The sequence below is a fragment of the Scyliorhinus canicula genome, chromosome 3 (assembly GCF_902713615.1).
Source record: "Scyliorhinus canicula chromosome 3, sScyCan1.1, whole genome shotgun sequence".
In the NCBI taxonomy this organism is placed as follows: domain Eukaryota; kingdom Metazoa; phylum Chordata; class Chondrichthyes; order Carcharhiniformes; family Scyliorhinidae; genus Scyliorhinus; species Scyliorhinus canicula.
Window position 1 is genome coordinate 275586932 of NC_052148.1, and position 17622 is coordinate 275604553.

Below are 17622 nucleotides of genomic sequence, written 5' to 3' on the forward strand. Positions count from 1 at the left end.
ACAGGAGGATGTGGAGTTGACCGTGCGAAGGGCCTCGCTCCACACCACCTCATCCAGAATAGGACTCACCTCACCCTCCCATTTCCCATCACCTCATCCTCCCATTTCCCCACCACCTCATCCTCCCATTCCCATCACCTCATCCTCCCATTTCCCCATCACCTCATCCTGCCATTCCCATCACCTCATCCTCCCATTCCCATCACCTCATCCTCCCATTCCCACCACCTCATCCTCCCATTCCCACCACCTCATCCTCCCATTTCCCCATCACCTCACCCTCCCATCACCTCATCCTCCCATTTCCCCATCACCTCATTCTCCCATTTCCCCATCACCTCACCCTCCCATTTCCCCATCACCTCACCCTCCCATTTCCCCATCACCTCATCTCCCATTCCCATCACCTCATCCTCCCAGTCCCATCACCTCATTCTCCCATTTCCCCATCACCTCACCCTCCCATTTCCCCATCACCTCACCCTCCCATTCCCATCACCTCATCCTCCCATTCCCATCACCTCACCCTCCCATTCCCATCACCTCATCCTCCCATTTCCCCATCACCTCACCCTCCCATTCCCATCACCTCATCCTCCCATTCCCATCACCTCACCCTCCCATTTCCCCATCACCTCACCCTCCCATTTCCCCATCACCTCACCCTCCCATTCCCATCACCTCACCCTCCCATTCCCATCACCTCATTCTCCCATTTCCCCATCACCTCACCCTCCCATTCCCATCACCTCATCCTCCCATTTCCCCATCACCTCACCCTCCCATTCCCATCACCTCATCCTCCCATTTCCCCATCACCTCACCCTCCCATCACCTCACCCTCCCATTTCCCCATCACCTCACCCTCCCATTTCCCCATCACCTCACCCTCCCATTTCCCCATCACCTCACCCTCCCATTCCCATCACCTCATCCTCCCATTTCCCCATCACCTCACCCTCCCATTTCCCCATCACCTCACCCTCCCATTCCCATCACCTCATCCTCCCATTCCCATCACCTCACCCTCCCATTTCCCCATCACCTCACCCTCCTATTCCCATCACCTCATCCTCCCATTTCCCCATCACCTCATCCTCCCATTTCCCATCACCTCATCCAACGAAGCCGACTCTGCTGATGGGATCTGGCAGTTTCTGCACAAATAACCCCCCCCCACCAGACCCGGGCAAAGACAAAATTCTCTTCAACAGGGAGGAGGCTGGAGCTGAGGAAAAGGAGGGAAAAGCATTGTGCGACAAATTGTGAATCTGGAAGTCTGTGAAAAGGCTGGAACCAGACAGTTGGAATTTCTCAATCCGCTCCTTGAAACTGAGAAACCTCCGCTACACAAACCTCTCCAGGCCCCTCCCCTCTCATGATTTAAACGTCCAGTCCAAAGGCGCTGGCAGGAGAAGGTGGTTATTGCAGATGGGAGCGAGTGAAGTCAGGGAACAGCTTAAAATGCTGCCTGAGCGGCCTCCAGATTCTCACGGTGGACACCACCACTGGATTCTGGGAAACTCTTACCAGAAAGAAAGGCAACAGAGCGGTTACTATCACACCAAAGCTAGAAACCGTTCAGGAGCTGGGCTCCATCTGTCCCCACGTGGAACCAGCATTACTGAACCACAACCATATCCTCGGAATATTGGCTGCCCAATAGTAAAACAATGATTTGGGAAATCTCGGGAGTATGTTCATTTTGATAGTCTGAACCCTACTTGCCACGGAGAGGGGGAGGACCCCCTCTAATTCAGACTTGACACCATCAACCAGACTAATATAATTTAATTCATGTATTGTTAGGCACCTGGAACCCCAGATTACGAAAGCTAGTCTTGGCAAGGCACAAAGCTGGGCTCTCCGCCCCAGGCCTCTCCACCCCAGGCCTCTCCCCCCAGTCCCCTCCTCCCCAGGCCCCGCCTCCCCAGGCCCCGCCTCCCCAGGCCTCTCCTCCCCAGGCCTCCCCTCCCCAGGCCTCTCCTCCCCAGGCCTCTCCACCCCAGGCCCCTCCTCCCCAGGCCTCTCCCCCCCCAGGCCTCTCCTCCCCAGGCCCCTCCTCCCCAGGCCCCTCCTCCCCAGGCCTCTCCGCCCCAGGCCTCTCCCCCCCCAGGCCTCTCCTCCCCAGGCCCCTCCTCCCCAGACCTCTCCACCCCAGGCCTCTCCTCCCCAGGCCTCTCCACCCCAGGCCTCTCCACCCCAGGCCTCTCCTCCCCAGGCCTCTCCTCCCCAGGACTCTCCTCCCCAGGCCTCTCCTCCCCAGGCCCCTCCTCCCCAGGCCTCTCCTCCCCAGGCCTCTCCTCCCCAGGCCTCTCCTCCCCAGGCCTCCTCCCCAGGACTGTCCACCCCAGGGAGCATTCGTTAGAACATAGAACATAGAACAGCACAGCACAGAACAGGCCCTTCGGCCCTCGATGTTGTGCCGAGCAATGATCACCCTACTCAAACCCACGTATCCACCCCATACCCGTAACCCAACAACCCCCCCCCCCTAACCTTACTTTTTAGGACACTACGGGCAATTTAGCATGGCCAATCCACCTAACCCGCACATCTTTGGACTGTGGGAGGAAACCGGAGCACCCGGAGGAAACCCACGCAGACACGGGGAGGACGTGCAGACTCCGCGCAGACAGTGACCCACCCGGGAACCGAACCTGGGACCCTGGAGCTGTGAACCATTTATGCTAACCACCATGCTACCCTGCTGCCCGTTCTTGTCCAAGTTCAACTTGTACCCAGAGAAGGAATCAAAAATCCTCAGCAGCTTCATTATCTTGTCCGTAGAAGTTACTTGGCCCCTAATTATAGAGAAGTAGGTCATTTGCGTAAAGGGAAACCCATTAGGGAATATATTACATTTAATAAGAGCGAGTCTGTCTCACCTTCTACGCTGTGGGAAGCCCAGAAGGTGGTTATTGAGGGAGATAATTTCCTACAAAGTTGAAAGGACTGCGAGGGTGGGGCAGCAGAGGCTGCTGGACTCCATCCTTGAGGTGGACCATCAGTACTCACTCGCCCCTACCTCGGAGTGTCTGGTGAGTAGGAAAAAGCTGCAGGCACAGTTTGAATTACTATCAATGGGAAGGCAGTGGGCCAGCTGCGATGGTCAAGGGGGGGGGGTTTATGAACACGGGGAAAACGCAATCCGCCTCTTAGCTGATCAGCTGAGACAGCAGGCAGCTTCCCGGGAGATTGCGAAGGTTCGGGATTCGAGTGGCCGCCTGGTTTCCACCCCGTCTCAGGCCAAGTTGGTTTTGAAGCATTTTATTGAGATCTCTATAGCTCGAAGCCCCGGCGGAGAGTTTGGCCACCGTATCTTTTTCGGATGGGTTTCCATCTCAGTGATGGAGACGGAAAGAGTTGGAATCCCGGTTGAGCCCAGAGGAAATTGGGAAATGTATTGGGTGATGCTGATGGGTGAAGCTCTCAGCCCTGACGGCTTCCCCATTGCGTTTTAGAAGACGTTTGCATAACAATTGGTCCCTGTAATTTTAACATGTTTAACAACTCCTTGCCTGTGACACTTTCACAGGTCTCTATCTCCCTGATACTGAAGAAAGACAAGGACCCTACGGAATGTGGTCCGTATTGACCTATTCCGAGCTTGAACCTTGATGCCAAGTTACTCGCAAAAGTGCTGGTAATGCAGTGTATGCAGTGTATGCAGTGTAATGCAGTGTAATGCAGTGTATGCAGTGTATGCAGTGTAATGCAGTGTAATGCAGTGTATGCAGTGTAATGCAGTGTATGCAGTGTATGCAGTGTATGCAGTGTAATGCAGTGTATGCAGTGTAATGCAGTGTAATGCAGTGTAATGCAGTGTATGCAGTGTAATGCAGTGTATGCAGTGTAATGCAGTGTATGCAGTGTATGCAGTGTATGCAGTGTAATGCAGTGTATGCAGTGTATGCAGTGTATGCAGTGTAATGCAGTGTATGCAGTGTAATGCAGTGTATGCAGTGTAATGCAGTGTAATGCAGTGTATGCAGTGTAATGCAGTGTATGCAGTGTAATGCAGTGTATGCAGTGTATGCAGTGTAATGCAGTGTATGCAGTGTAATGTAGTGTAATGCAGTGTATGCAGTGTAATGCAGTGTATGCAGTGTAATGCAGTGTAATGCAGTGTATGCAGTGTAATGCAGTGTATGCAGTGTATGCTGTGTAATGCAGTGTATGCAGTGTAATGCAGTGTATGCAGTGTAATGCAGTGTAATGCAGTGTATGCAGTGTAATGCAGTGTATGCAGTGTAATGCAGTGTATGCAGTGTAATGCAGTGTATGCAGTGTATGCAGTGTATGCAGTGTAATGCAGTGTATGCAGTGTATGCAGTGTAATGCAGTGTAATGCAGTGTAATGCAGTGTATGCAGTGTAATGCAGTGTAATGCAGTGTAATGCAGTGTAATGCAGTGTATGCAGTGTAATGCAGTGTAATGCAGTGTATGCAGTGTAATGCAGTGTATGCAGTGTAATGCAGTGTATGCAGTGTAATGCAGTGTATGCAGTGTAATGCAGTGTATGCAGTGTATGCAGTGTAATGCAGTGTATGCAGTGTAATGCAGTGTATGCAGTGTATGCAGTGTAATGCAGTGTATGCAGTGTATGCAGTGTAATGCAGTGTATGCAGTGTAATGCAGTGTAATGCAGTGTATGCAGTGTAATGCAGTGTATGCAGTGTAATGCAGTGTATGCAGTGTATGCAGTGTAATGCAGTGTATGCAGTGTAATGCAGTGTAATGCAGTGTAATGCAGTGTAATGCAGTGTATGCAGTGTAATGCAGTGTATGCAGTGTATGCAGTGTAATGCAGTGTATGCAGTGTATGCAGTGTAATGCAGTGTATGCAGTGTTATGCAGTGTATGCAGTGTATGCAGTGTATGCAGTGTAATGCAGTGTATGCAGTGTATGCAGTGTAATGCAGTGTATTGCAGTGTATGCAGTGTAATGCAGTGTATGCAGTGTAATGCAGTGTATGCAGTGTATGCAGTGTAATGCAGTGTATGCAGTGTAATGCAGTGTATGCAGTGTATGCTGTGTAATGCAGTGTATTGCAGTGTAATGCAGTGTAATGCAGTGTATGCAGTGTATGCAGTGTAATGCAGTGTAATGCAGTGTAATGCAGTGTATGCAGTGTAATGCAGTGTATGCAGTGTATGCAGTGTATGCAGTGTAATGCAGTGTAATGCAGTGTATGCAGTGTAATGCAGTGTATGCAGTGTATGCAGTGTAATGCAGTGTATGCAGTGTAATGCAGTGTATGCAGTGTATGCAGTGTATGCCGTGTAATGCAGTGTATGCAGTGTATGCAGTGTAATGCAGTGTAATGCAGTGTATGCAGTGTAATGCAGTGTATGCAGTGTATGCAGTGTAATGCAGTGTATGCAGTGTAATGCAGTGTATGCAGTGTAATGCAGTGTAATGCAGTGTATGCAGTGTAATGCAGTGTATGCAGTGTAATGCAGTGTATGCAGTGTATGCAGTGTAATGCAGTGTAATGCAGTGTATGCAGTGTATGCAGTGTAATGCAGTGTAATGCAGTGTATGCAGTGTATGCAGTGTAATGCAGTGTATTGCAGTGTAATGCAGTGTATGCAGTGTATGCAGTGTAATGCAGTGTAATGCAGTGTATGCAGTGTAATGCAGTGTATGCAGTGTATGCAGTGTATGCAGTGTATGCAGTGTATGCAGTGTAATGCAGTGTATGCAGTGTAATGCAGTGTATGCAGTGTAATGCAGTGTAATGCAGTGTAATGCAGTGTATGCAGTGTATGCAGTGTAATGCAGTGTATGCAGTGTAATGCAGTGTATGCAGTGTAATGCAGTGTAATGCAGTGTATGCAGTGTAATGCAGTGTATGCAGTGTATGCAGTGTAATGCAGTGTATGCAGTGTAATGCAGTGTATGCAGTGTAATGCAGTGTATGCAGTGTAATGCAGTGTATGCAGTGTAATGCAGTGTAATGCAGTGTAATGCAGTGTAATGCAGTGTATGCAGTGTAATGCAGTGTATGCAGTGTAATGCAGTGTATGCAGTGTAATGCAGTGTAATGCAGTGTATGCAGTGTAATGCAGTGTATGCAGTGTAATGCAGTGTATGCAGTGTAATGCAGTGTATGCAGTGTAATGCAGTGTATGCAGTGTAATGCAGTGTAATGCAGTGTATGCAGTGTATGCAGTGTATGCAGTGTATGCAGTGTAATGCAGTGTAATGCAGTGTATGCAGTGTAATGCAGTGTATGCAGTGTAATGCAGTGTAATGCAGTGTATGCAGTGTATGCAGTGTAATGCAGTGTATGCAGTGTATGCAGTGTATGCAGTGTATGCAGTGTAATGCAGTGTATGCAGTGTAATGCAGTGTATGCAGTGTATGCAGTGTAATGCAGTGTATGCAGTGTATGCAGTGTAATGCAGTGTAATGCAGTGTAATGCAGTGTATGCAGTGTAATGCAGTGTATGCAGTGTAATGCAGTGTATGCAGTGTATGCAGTGTATGCAGTGTAATGCAGTGTATGCAGTGTAATGCAGTGTATGCAGTGTAATGCAGTGTATGCAGTGTAATGCAGTGTATGCAGTGTATGCAGTGTATGCAGTGTATGCAGTGTGATGCAGTGTATGCAGTGTAATGCAGTGTATGCAGTGTAATGCAGTGTAATGCAGTGTAATGCAGTGTAATGCAGTGTATGCAGTGTAATGCAGTGTATGCAGTGTATGCAGTGTAATGCAGTGTATGCAGTGTAATGCAGTGTATGCAGTGTATGCAGTGTAATGCAGTGTATGCAGTGTAATGCAGTGTATGCAGTGTAATGCAGTGTAATGCAGTGTATGCAGTGTAATGCAGTGTATGCAGTGTAATGCAGTGTAATGCAGTGTAATGCAGTGTATGCAGTGTAATGCAGTGTATGCAGTGTAATGCAGTGTATGCAGTGTAATGCAGTGTATGCAGTGTATGCAGTGTAATGCAGTGTATGCAGTGTAATGCAGTGTATGCAGTGTAATGCAGTGTATGCAGTGTAATGCAGTGTATGCAGTGTATGCAGTGTATGCAGTGTATGCAGTGTAATGCAGTGTATGCAGTGTAATGCAGTGTATGCAGTGTAATGCAGTGTATGCAGTGTATGCAGTGTAATGCAGTGTATGCAGTGTAATGCAGTGTATGCAGTGTAATGCAGTGTATGCAGTGTAATGCAGTGTATGCAGTGTAATGCAGTGTAATGCAGTGTATGCAGTGTAATGCAGTGTATGCAGTGTATGCAGTGTAATGCAGTGTATGCAGTGTAATGCAGTGTATGCAGTGTATGCAGTGTAATGCAGTGTATGCAGTGTAATGCAGTGTATGCAGTGTAATGCAGTGTATGCAGTGTATGCAGTGTATGCAGTGTAATGCAGTGTATGCAGTGTAATGCAGTGTATGCAGTGTATGCAGTGTATGCAGTGTATGCAGTGTAATGCAGTGTATGCAGTGTAATGCAGTGTATGCAGTGTAATGCAGTGTATGCAGTGTAATGCAGTGTATGCAGTGTAATGCAGTGTATGCAGTGTATGCAGTGTATGCAGTGTATGCAGTGTAATGCAGTGTATGCAGTGTATGCAGTGTAATGCAGTGTATGCAGTGTAATGCAGTGTATGCAGTGTATGCAGTGTAATGCAGTGTAATGCAGTGTATGCAGTGTAATGCAGTGTATGCAGTGTAATGCAGTGTATGCAGTGTATGCAGTGTATGCAGTGTATGCAGTGTAATGCAGTGCATGCAGTGTATGCAGTGTAATGCAGTGTATGCAGTGTATGCAGTGTAATGCAGTGTATGCAGTGTAATGCAGTGTATGCAGTGTATGCAGTGTATGCAGTGTAATGCAGTGTATGCAGTGTAATGCAGTGTATGCAGTGTAATGCAGTGTAATGCAGTGTATGCAGTGGTATGCAGTGTATGCAGTGTATGCAGTGTAATGCAGTGTAATGCAGTGTATGCAGTGTAATGCAGTGTATGCAGTATAATGCAGTGTAATGCAGTGTATGCAGTGTAATGCAGTGTATGCAGTTTATGCAGTGTAATGCAGTGTAATGCAGTGTATGCAGTGTATGCAGTGTAATGCAGTGTAATGCAGTGTATACAGTGTAATGCAGTGTATGCAGTGTAATGCAGTGTATGCAGTGTATGCAGTGTAATGCAGTGTATGCAGTGTAATGCAGTGTATGCAGTGTAATGCAGTGTAATGCAGTGTGTGCAGTGTATGCAGTGTAATGCAGTGTAATGCAGTGTAATGCAGTGTAATGCAGTGTAATGCAGTGTTATGCAGTGTATGCAGTGTAATGCAGTGTAATGCAGTGTATGCAGTGTATGCAGTGTAATGCAGCGTATGCAGTGTAATGCAGCGTATGCAGTGTAATGCAGTGTATGCAGTGTATGCAGTGTAATGCAGTGTATTGCAGTGTATGCAGTGTAATGCAGTGTATGCAGTGTAATGCAGTGTATGCAGTGTATGCAGTGTAATGCAGTGTATGCAGTGTATGCAGTGTAATGCAGTGTATGCAGTGTAATGCAGTGTATGCAGTGTATGCAGTGTATTGCAGTGTAATGCAGTGTATGCAGTGTATGCAGTGTAATGCAGTGTAATGCAGTGTAATGCAGTGTATGCAGTGTAATGCAGTGTATGCAGTGTATGCAGTGTAATGCAGTGTATGCAGTGTATGCAGTGTATGCAGTGTATGCAGTGTTATGCAGTGTATGCAGTGTATGCAGTGTAATGCAGTGTATGCAGTGTATGCAGTGTATGCAGTGTAATGCAGTGTAATGCAGTGTATGCAGTGTAATGCAGTGTATGCAGTGTAATGCAGTGTATGCAGTGTAATGCAGTGTATGCAGTGTAATGCAGTGTATGCAGTGTATGCAGTGTAATGCAGTGTAATGCAGTGTAATGCAGTGTAATGCAGTGTATGCAGTGTATGCAGTGTATGCAGTGTAATGCAGTGTAATGCAGTGTATGCAGTGTAATGCAGTGTAATGCAGTGTAATGCAGTGTATGCAGTGTAATGCAGTGTATGCAGTGTAATGCAGTGTAATGCAGTGTATGCAGTGTAATGCAGTGTATGCAGTGTATGCAGTGTATGCAGTGTAATGCAGTGTATGCAGTGTAATGCAGTGTATGCAGTGTAATGCAGTGTAATGCAGTGTATGCAGTGTAATGCAGTGTAATGCAGTGTAATGCAGTGTATGCAGTGTAATGCAGTGTAATGCAGTGTATGCAGTGTAATGCAGTGTATGCAGTGTAATGCAGTGTAATGCAGTGTATGCAGTGTATGCAGTGTAATGCAGTGTATGCAGTGTAATGCAGTGTAATGCAGTGTAATGCAGTGTATGCAGTGTAATGCAGTGTAATGCAGTGTATGCAGTGTAATGCAGTGTAATGCAGTGTATGCAGTGTAATGCAGTGTATGCAGTGTAATGCAGTGTAATGCAGTGTATGCAGTGTAATGCAGTGTATGCAGTGTATGCAGTGTAATGCAGTGTATGCAGTGTAATGCAGTGTAATGCAGTGTATGCAGTGTAATGCAGTGTAATGCAGTGTATGCAGTGTATGCAGTGTATGCAGTGTAATGCAGTGTAATGCAGTGTATGCAGTGTATGCAGTGTAATGCAGTGTAATGCAGTGTAATGCAGTGTATGCAGTGTAATGCAGTGTATGCAGTGTAATGCAGTGTAATGCAGTGTAATGCAGTGCAATGCAGTGCAATGCAGTGCAATGCAGTGTAATGCAGTGTATGCAGTGTAATGCAGTGTATGCAGTGTATGCAGTGTATGCAGTGTAATGCAGTGTAATGCAGTGTATGCAGTGTATGCAGTGTAATGCAGTGTATGCAGTGTAATGCAGTGTAATGCAGTGTATGCAGTGTAATGCAGTGTAATGCAGTGTATGCAGTGTAATGCAGTGTAATGCAGTGTATGCAGTGTAATGCAGTGTATGCAGTGTAATGCAGTGTATGCAGTGTAATGCAGTGTATGCAGTGTATGCAGTGTAATGCAGTGTATGCAGTGTAATGCAGTGTATGCAGTGTAATGCAGTGTATGCAGTGTAATGCAGTGTATGCAGTGTATGCAGTGTAATGCAGTGTAATGCAGTGTAATGCAGTGTAATGCAGTGTATGCAGTGTATGCAGTGTATGCAGTGTAATGCAGTGTATGCAGTGTAATGCAGTGTATGCAGTGTAATGCAGTGTAATGCAGTGTATGCAGTGTAATGCAGTGTAATGCAGTGTATGCAGTGTAATGCAGTGTAATGCAGTGTATGCAGTGTAATGCAGTGTATGCAGTGTATGCAGTGTAATGCAGTGTATGCAGTGTAATGCAGTGTAATGCAGTGTATGCAGTGTATGCAGTGTAATGCCGTGTATCCAGTGTAATGCAGTGTAATGCAGTGTAATGCAGTGTATGCAGTGTAATGCAGTGTAATGCAGTGTAATGCAGTGTATGCAGTGTAATGCAGTGTATGCAGTGTAATGCAGTGTATGCAGTGTAATGCAGTGTAATGCAGTGTAATGCAGTGTATGCAGTGTAATGCAGTGTATGCAGTGTAATGCAGTGTATGCAGTGTAATGCAGTGTATGCAGTGTATGCAGTGTATGCAGTGTAATGCAGTGTATGCAGTGTAATGCAGTGTAATGCAGTGTATGCAGTGTAATGCAGTGTATGCAGTGCAATGCAGTGCAATGCAGTGTATGCAGTGTAATGCAGTGTATGCAGTGCAATGCAGTGCAATGCAGTGTAATGCAGTGTAATGCAGTTGGAGTCCTGCCTCCCAGAGGTGATCTCAGAAAACCAGACAGACTCCGTGAAGGGTCGGCAATTATCGGTCACCATACGTCGACTGTTAAATGTTGCCCTCTCCACCTCTTCAGTACCCAAGCCGGAGGTGATGGTTTCCCCAGACGCTGACAAGGCGTTTGATTAGGTGGAGTGGGGATATCTATTTGAAATTCTTGGGAGGTTTGGATTTGCACAGAAGTTTATATCCTGGATTTGTTTATTGTACACTGTTAGTGCTGACACAAATGACTACTTTCCATTGAATTAGGGGCGAGGCAGAAATGTCCTTTGTCTCCACTCTTCTTTGAATCATAGAATCAAAGAATTTAGAGTGCAGAAGGAGCCCATTCGGCCCATCGAGTCAGCACCGGCCCTTTGAAAGAGCACCCATGGAAACGCACGCAGACACTGGGAGAACGTGCAGACTCCGCACAGGCAGTGACCCAAGCCGGGAACCGAACCTGGAACCCTGGAGCTGTGAAACAAATGTGCTAACCACTGTGCTACCATGCTGCCTATTGCTCTGGCAATAGAACCACTCGCCTCAGCGCTGAGGTCTTCTCGTAAATGGAGGGGGATAAATCAGGGAGGACGGGAGCATAGGGTGTCCTTGTACACAGATGACCTGCTTCTTTACATCACAGACCCAGTATCCACAGTGGATGTGATGATGAAGCTGGTTGGGAGCTTTGGCTCCTTCTCTGGCTATAAATTGAATTTGGATAAGAGTGAATACTTCCCGGTTAACCCCCGGAGAGGGGAGCCTATCTGCGGGTGTTCTGTTTCGGGCCGGTTTAGCTCAGTGGCTGGGCGGCTGGTTAGTGACGCAGAGTGGGGCAGCAGCGTGGGTTCAATCCCCGTACCGGGCTGGGGGGCTGGGGGGCTGGGTGGTGATGCAGAGCGAGGCAGCAGCGTGGGTTCAATCCCCGTACCGGGCTGGGGGTGATGCAGAGCGAAGCAGCAGCGTGGGTTCAATCCCCGTACCGGGCTGGGGGGCTGGGGTTGATGCAGAGCGAGGCAGCAGCGTGGGTTCAATCCCCGTACCGGGCTGGGGGGCTGGATAGTGATGCAGAGCGAGGCAGCAGCGTGGGTTCAATCCCCGTACCGGGCTGGGGTTGATGCAGAGCGAGGCAGCAGCGTGGGTTCAATCCCCGTACCGGGCTGGGCGCTGGTTAGTGATGCAGAGCGAGGCAGCAGCGTGGGTTCAGTCCCCGTACCGGGCTGGGGGGCTGGTTAGTGATGCAGAGCGAGGCAGCAGCGTGGGTTCAATCCCCGTACCGGGCTGGGGGGGGGGGGGGGTGATGCAGAGCGAGGCAGCAGCGTGGGTTCAATCCCTGTGGGGGGCTGGGTGGTGATGCAGAGCGAGGCAGCAGCGTGGGTTCAATCCCCGTACCGGGCTGGGGGGCTGGTTAGTGATGCAGAGCGAGGCAGCAGCGTGGGTTCCCTCCCCGTACCGGGCTGGGGGGCTGGTTAGTGATGCAGAGCGAGGCAGCAGCGTGGGTTCAATCCCCGTACCGGGCTGGGGGGGGGGGGGGTGATGCAGAGCGGGGCAGCAGCGTGGGTTCAATCTCCGTACCGGGCTGGGTCGTGATGCAGAGCAAGGCAGCAGCGTGGGTTCAATCACCGTACCGGGCTGGGGGGGGGGGGGGGTGATGCAGAGCGGGGCAGCAGCGTGGGTTCAATCTCCGTACCGGGCTGGTTAGTGATGCAGAGCAAGGCAGCAGCGTGGGTTCAATCACCGTACCGGGCTGGGTGGTGATGCAGAGTGGGGCAGCAGCGAGGGTTCAATCCCCGTACCGGGCTGGGGGGCTGGGTGGTGATGCAGAGCAAGGCAGCAACGTGGGTTCAATCCCCGTACCGGGCTGGGTGGTGATGCAGAGTGGGGCAGCAGCGTGGGTTCAATCCCCGTTCCGGGCTGGGGGGCTGGGTGGTGATGAGATACCTTCTCACCTTGCCAGATCTAACTTTTGTTATCTGGGAATCCGGGTGGCACCCGATTGGGCCTCGCTTCACCAAATAATAATAATCTTTATTGTCACAAGTAGGTTTACATTAACACTGCAATGAAGTCACTGTGAATAATGGGGGCCAAACATTCCCGTTGCTGGATTTGCTTTGATTATTGTTCCGTACTCCAGTTCCTGAAGCTAGTTTCAGTCACATGGCCACAGAGTTACCATGGAGTCCAAGCCACCATGATACAAAAAGCAGTTGACAATGGTTATTCACTTTTACCTATGTCCCAAATTGAGCTCAAATATTTGTTCACGGTGACACCCTGAGACGAACAGCCGAGAGATCTCACGGACTGAAAAGGTGGTTCATCCTGAAACAATGAGGTGTTTAAACTTCACAGGTAGCTCTAAAGTTCCCTTATTCAGGTTCATGTTTAACTAAATCGTGGCCATAGAATCAAACAAGCTCACAAGGCTAAATCGCTGGCTTTTAAAGCAGACCCAGCAGGCCAGCAGCACGGTTCGATTCCCGTACCAGCCTCCCCGGACAGGCGCTGGAATGTGGCGACTAGGGGCTTTTCACAGTAACTTCATTGAAGCCTACTCGTGACAAGAAGCGATTTTCATTTCATTTTCATTTCAAACACTGTTCACAGTTTAAATGGCCACAGGTGCATGTTAAGCTGCAAACAGGTTTTGTGGCTGCTTTCAGAGTATTCTCTTACAGTCTGTAATATCCAATATCTTCACGCTTGTACCAAGCACGGCAACTGTATATTTAAAAAATGGAGTATTCTCTGTGTTCCAGGCTTTACAAGAATTCCTGCAGAGGCAGAAGACTGGCAGAATGGCTACTGCCGAGGAGGTGGCTCACCTTTGCGTATATCTGGCATCTGATGAAGTAGGCAGCAAATCAGTGACTTAAAAAGCTGTTCGTGTCTATAACCCAAAAATCGTTAATCCTATAATGTCACCGGAACACAGACAGTGGCGGTGATTTCCCCTACCAGAACAAATGAGATAATCCCACATTCCGATGTTGAGAAAATCAGTGGCTGAAAGCGAGAATCTCTGATTGCTCTCTGCACGGCAACCTTCACATTGAAGTGATTTCTCATTGAAGCTGGAGTCAGTAATCATTTGTACAACAGTGTGGCACAGGGGCATTTGTATTAATCATGAATTGGTGATGCTAACAGATATTAATTAAGATTTATCAACCACTGCGGCAACAATAGCTCTAAGAAGATCCCTTTCCACATCTTCACATCTACATATTCAAACCAGGAAATGGGAAATGTAAGAATAAGATTGAGTAGGCCTTTGAGGGCTGGATTCATTGGGTCATTGGAGCACATGCTGCCTGTCCCTTGTTAAAAGCTATGTAAATAGAACAAAGAGCAAAGAAAAGTACAGCACAGGAACAGGCCCTTCGGCCCTCCAAGCCTGCATCGACCATGCTGCCCGTCTGAACTAAAATCTTCTACACTTCTGGGGTCCGTATCCCTCTATTCCCATCCTATTCATGTATTTGTCAAGATGCCCCTTAAACGTCACTATCGTCCCTGCTTCCACCACCTCCTCCGGCAGCGAGTTCCAGGCACCCACTACCCTCTGTGGAAAAAACTTGCCTCGTACATCTCCTCTAAACCTTGCCCCTCGCACCTTAAACCTATGCCCCCTAGAAAAAGCCTCTGATTATCCACTCTGTCTATGCCCCTCATAATTTTGTAGACCTCTATCAGGTCGCCCCTGAACCTCTGTCGTTCCAGTGAGAACAAACCGAGTTTATTCAACCGCTCCTCATAGCTAATGCCCTCCATACCAGGCAACATCCTGGTAAATCTCTTCTGCATCCTCTCTAAAGCCTCCACATCCTTCTGGTAGTGTGGCGACCAGAATTGAACACTATACTCCAAGTGTGGCCTAACTAAGGGTCTATACAGCTGCAACATGACTTGCCAATTCTTATACTCAATGCCCCGGCCAATGAAGGCAAGCATGCCGTATGCCTTCTTGACTACCTTCTCCACCTGTGTTGCCCCTTTCAGTGACCTGTGGACCTGTACACCTAGATCTCTCTGACTGTCAATACTCTTGAGGGTTCTACCATTCACTGTATATTCCCTACCTGCATCAGAACTTCCAAAATGCATTACCTCACATTTGTCGGGATTAAACTCCACCTGCCATCTCTCCACCCACGTCTCCAAACGATCTAAATCCTGCTGTATTCTCTGACAGTCCTCATCGCTCTCTGCAATTCCACCAACCTTTGTGTCGTCCGCAAACTTACTAATCAGACCAGTTACATTTTCCTCCAAATCATTTATATACACTACGAACAGCAAAGGTCCCAGCACTGATCCCTGCGGAACACCACCAGTCACAGCTCTCCAATTAGAAAAGCACCCTTCCATTGCTACTCTCTGCCTTCTATGACCTAGCCAGTTCTGTATCCACCTTGCCAGCTCACCCTTGATCCCGTGTGGCTTCAGCTTTTGTACCTGTCTGCCATGAGGGACCTTGTCAAAGGCCTTACTGAAGTCCATATAGACAACATCCACTGCCCTACCTGCATCAATCATCTTTGCGACCTTGAAAAACTCAATCAAGTTAGTGAGACACGACCTCCCCTTCACAAAACCGTGCTGTCTTTCGTTAATACGACTACTTTCTTTCAAATGGGAGTAGATCTTGTCTCGAAGAATTCTCACCAGTAATTTCCCTACCACTGACGTAAGGCTCACCAGCCTGTAGTTCCCTGGATTATCCTTGCTATCCTTCTTAAACAAAGGAATACCATTGGCTATTCTCCAGTCCTCCGGGACATCATCTGAAGACTGTGAGGATCCAAAGATTTCTATCAAGGCCTCAGCAATTTCCTCTCTTGCCTCCTTCAGTATTCTGGGGTATATCCCATCAGGCCCTGGGGACTTATCCATCTTAATATTTTTCAAGAAGCCCAACAACTCGTCTTTTTGGATGTCAATGTGACCCAGGCTATCTACACACCCTACTCCAGACTCAACACCCACCAATTCCTTCTCTTTGGTGAATACTGATGCAAAGTATTTATTTAGTACCTCACCCATTTCCTCTGGCTCCACACATAGATTCCCTCCCCTGTCCTTCAGTGGGCCAACCCTTTCCCTGGCTACCCTCTTGCTTTTTATGTACGTGTAATAAATGTTGGGATTTTCCTTAACCCTATTTGCCAATGACTTTTCATGACCCCTTCTAGCCCTCCTGAATCCTTGCTAAAGTTCCTTCCTACTTTCCTTATATTCCACACAGGCTTCGTCTGTTCCCAGCCTTCTAGCCCTGACAAATGCCTCCTTTTTCTTTTTGATGAGGCCTACAATATCTCTGTTATCCAAGGATCGCAAAACTTGCCATATTTATCCTTCTTCCTCACAGGAACATGCCGGTCCTGAATTCCTTTCAACTGACATTTGAAAGTCTCCCACATGTCAGATGTTGATTTACCCTCAAACATCCGCCCCCAATCTAGGTTCTTCAGTTCCCGCCTAATATTGTTATAATTAGCCTTCCCCCAATTTAGCATATTCACCCCAGGACCACTTTTATCCTTGTCCACCAGCACTTTAAAACTTACTGAATTGTGGTCACTGTTCCCGAAATGCTCCCCGACTGAAACTTCTACCACCTGGCCGGGCTCATTCCCCAATACCAGGTCGACTCCAGCCCCTTCCCTAGTTGGACTGTCTAAATATTGTTTTAAGAAGCCCTCCTGGATGCTCCTTACAAACTCTGCCCCGTCTAAGCCCCTAGCACTAAGTGAGTCCCAGTCAATATTGGGGAAGTTGAAGTCTCCCATCACAACAACCCTGTTGTTTTTACTCTTTTCCAAAATCTGTCTACCTATAGAACATAGAACATAGAACATTACAGCGCAGTACGGGCCCTTCGGCCCTCGATGTTGCGCCGACCTGTGAAACCATCTGAAGCCTATCTGACCTACACTATTCCATTTTCATCCATATGTCTATCCAGTGACCACTTAAATGCCCTTAAAGTTGGCGAGTCTACTACTATTGCAGGCAGGGCGTTCCACACCCCTACTACTCTCTGAGTAAAGAAACTGCCTCTGACATCTGTCCTATATCTACCACCCCTCAATTTAAAGCTATGTCCCCTCGTGTTGGTCATCACCATCCGAGGAAAAAGACTCTCACTGTCCACCCTATCTAACCCTCTGAGTATCTTATATGTCTCTATTAAGTCACCTCTCAGCCTTCTCCTCTCTAACGAAAACAACCTCAATTCCCTGAGCCTTTCCTCGTAAGACCTTCCCTTCCTACCAGGCAACATCCTAGTAAATCTCCTCTGAACCCTTTCCAAAGCTTCCACATCCTTCCTATAATGTGGTGACCAGAACTGCACGCAGTACTCCAGGTGTGGCCACACCAGAGTTATGTACAGCTGCAGCATGACCTTGTGGCTCCGAAACTCAATCCCCCTACTGATAAAGCCTAGCACACCATATGCCTTCTTAACACGTACATAAAAAGCAAGAGGGTAGCCAGGGAAAGGGTTGGCCCACTGAAGGACAGGGGCAATTTTTAAAAAAAAGTTAGTTAACTATGTTTCCTAGCACTAGATTTCTACTATAAATGTAAATGCTAAATACAGTACTCTCCGATCTCTGGCTTAGATACCCCTCTAAATTATGATTAAGTAATTAATTATGTTTAATTAGTTTAACAATGTTTAATTTTAAAATTTAGTGCAGATTCCCTCCCAGCCAATCAGGTCACAGCTTTCCTGTGACGTCACTTTTCAGTTCCCCCCCCCCCCCAGTCGGATCACTCAGAATAGCCAATTATTCCCGGCTCCCTCGC

General features: G+C 47.9%; 1 protein-coding gene across 1 annotated transcript in view; it reads left to right on the forward strand.

The window, feature by feature from the left end:
- Positions 1-17622, forward strand: part of LOC119963677 (3-hydroxybutyrate dehydrogenase type 2-like) — a 58648-nt gene that overhangs the window by 35084 nt on the left and 5942 nt on the right. The window contains exon 7 of the mRNA XM_038792995.1: positions 13566-13658. Coding sequence (XP_038648923.1) covers positions 13566-13658 — 93 coding nt within the window. The remainder of the gene's footprint in view (positions 1-13565; positions 13659-17622) is intronic.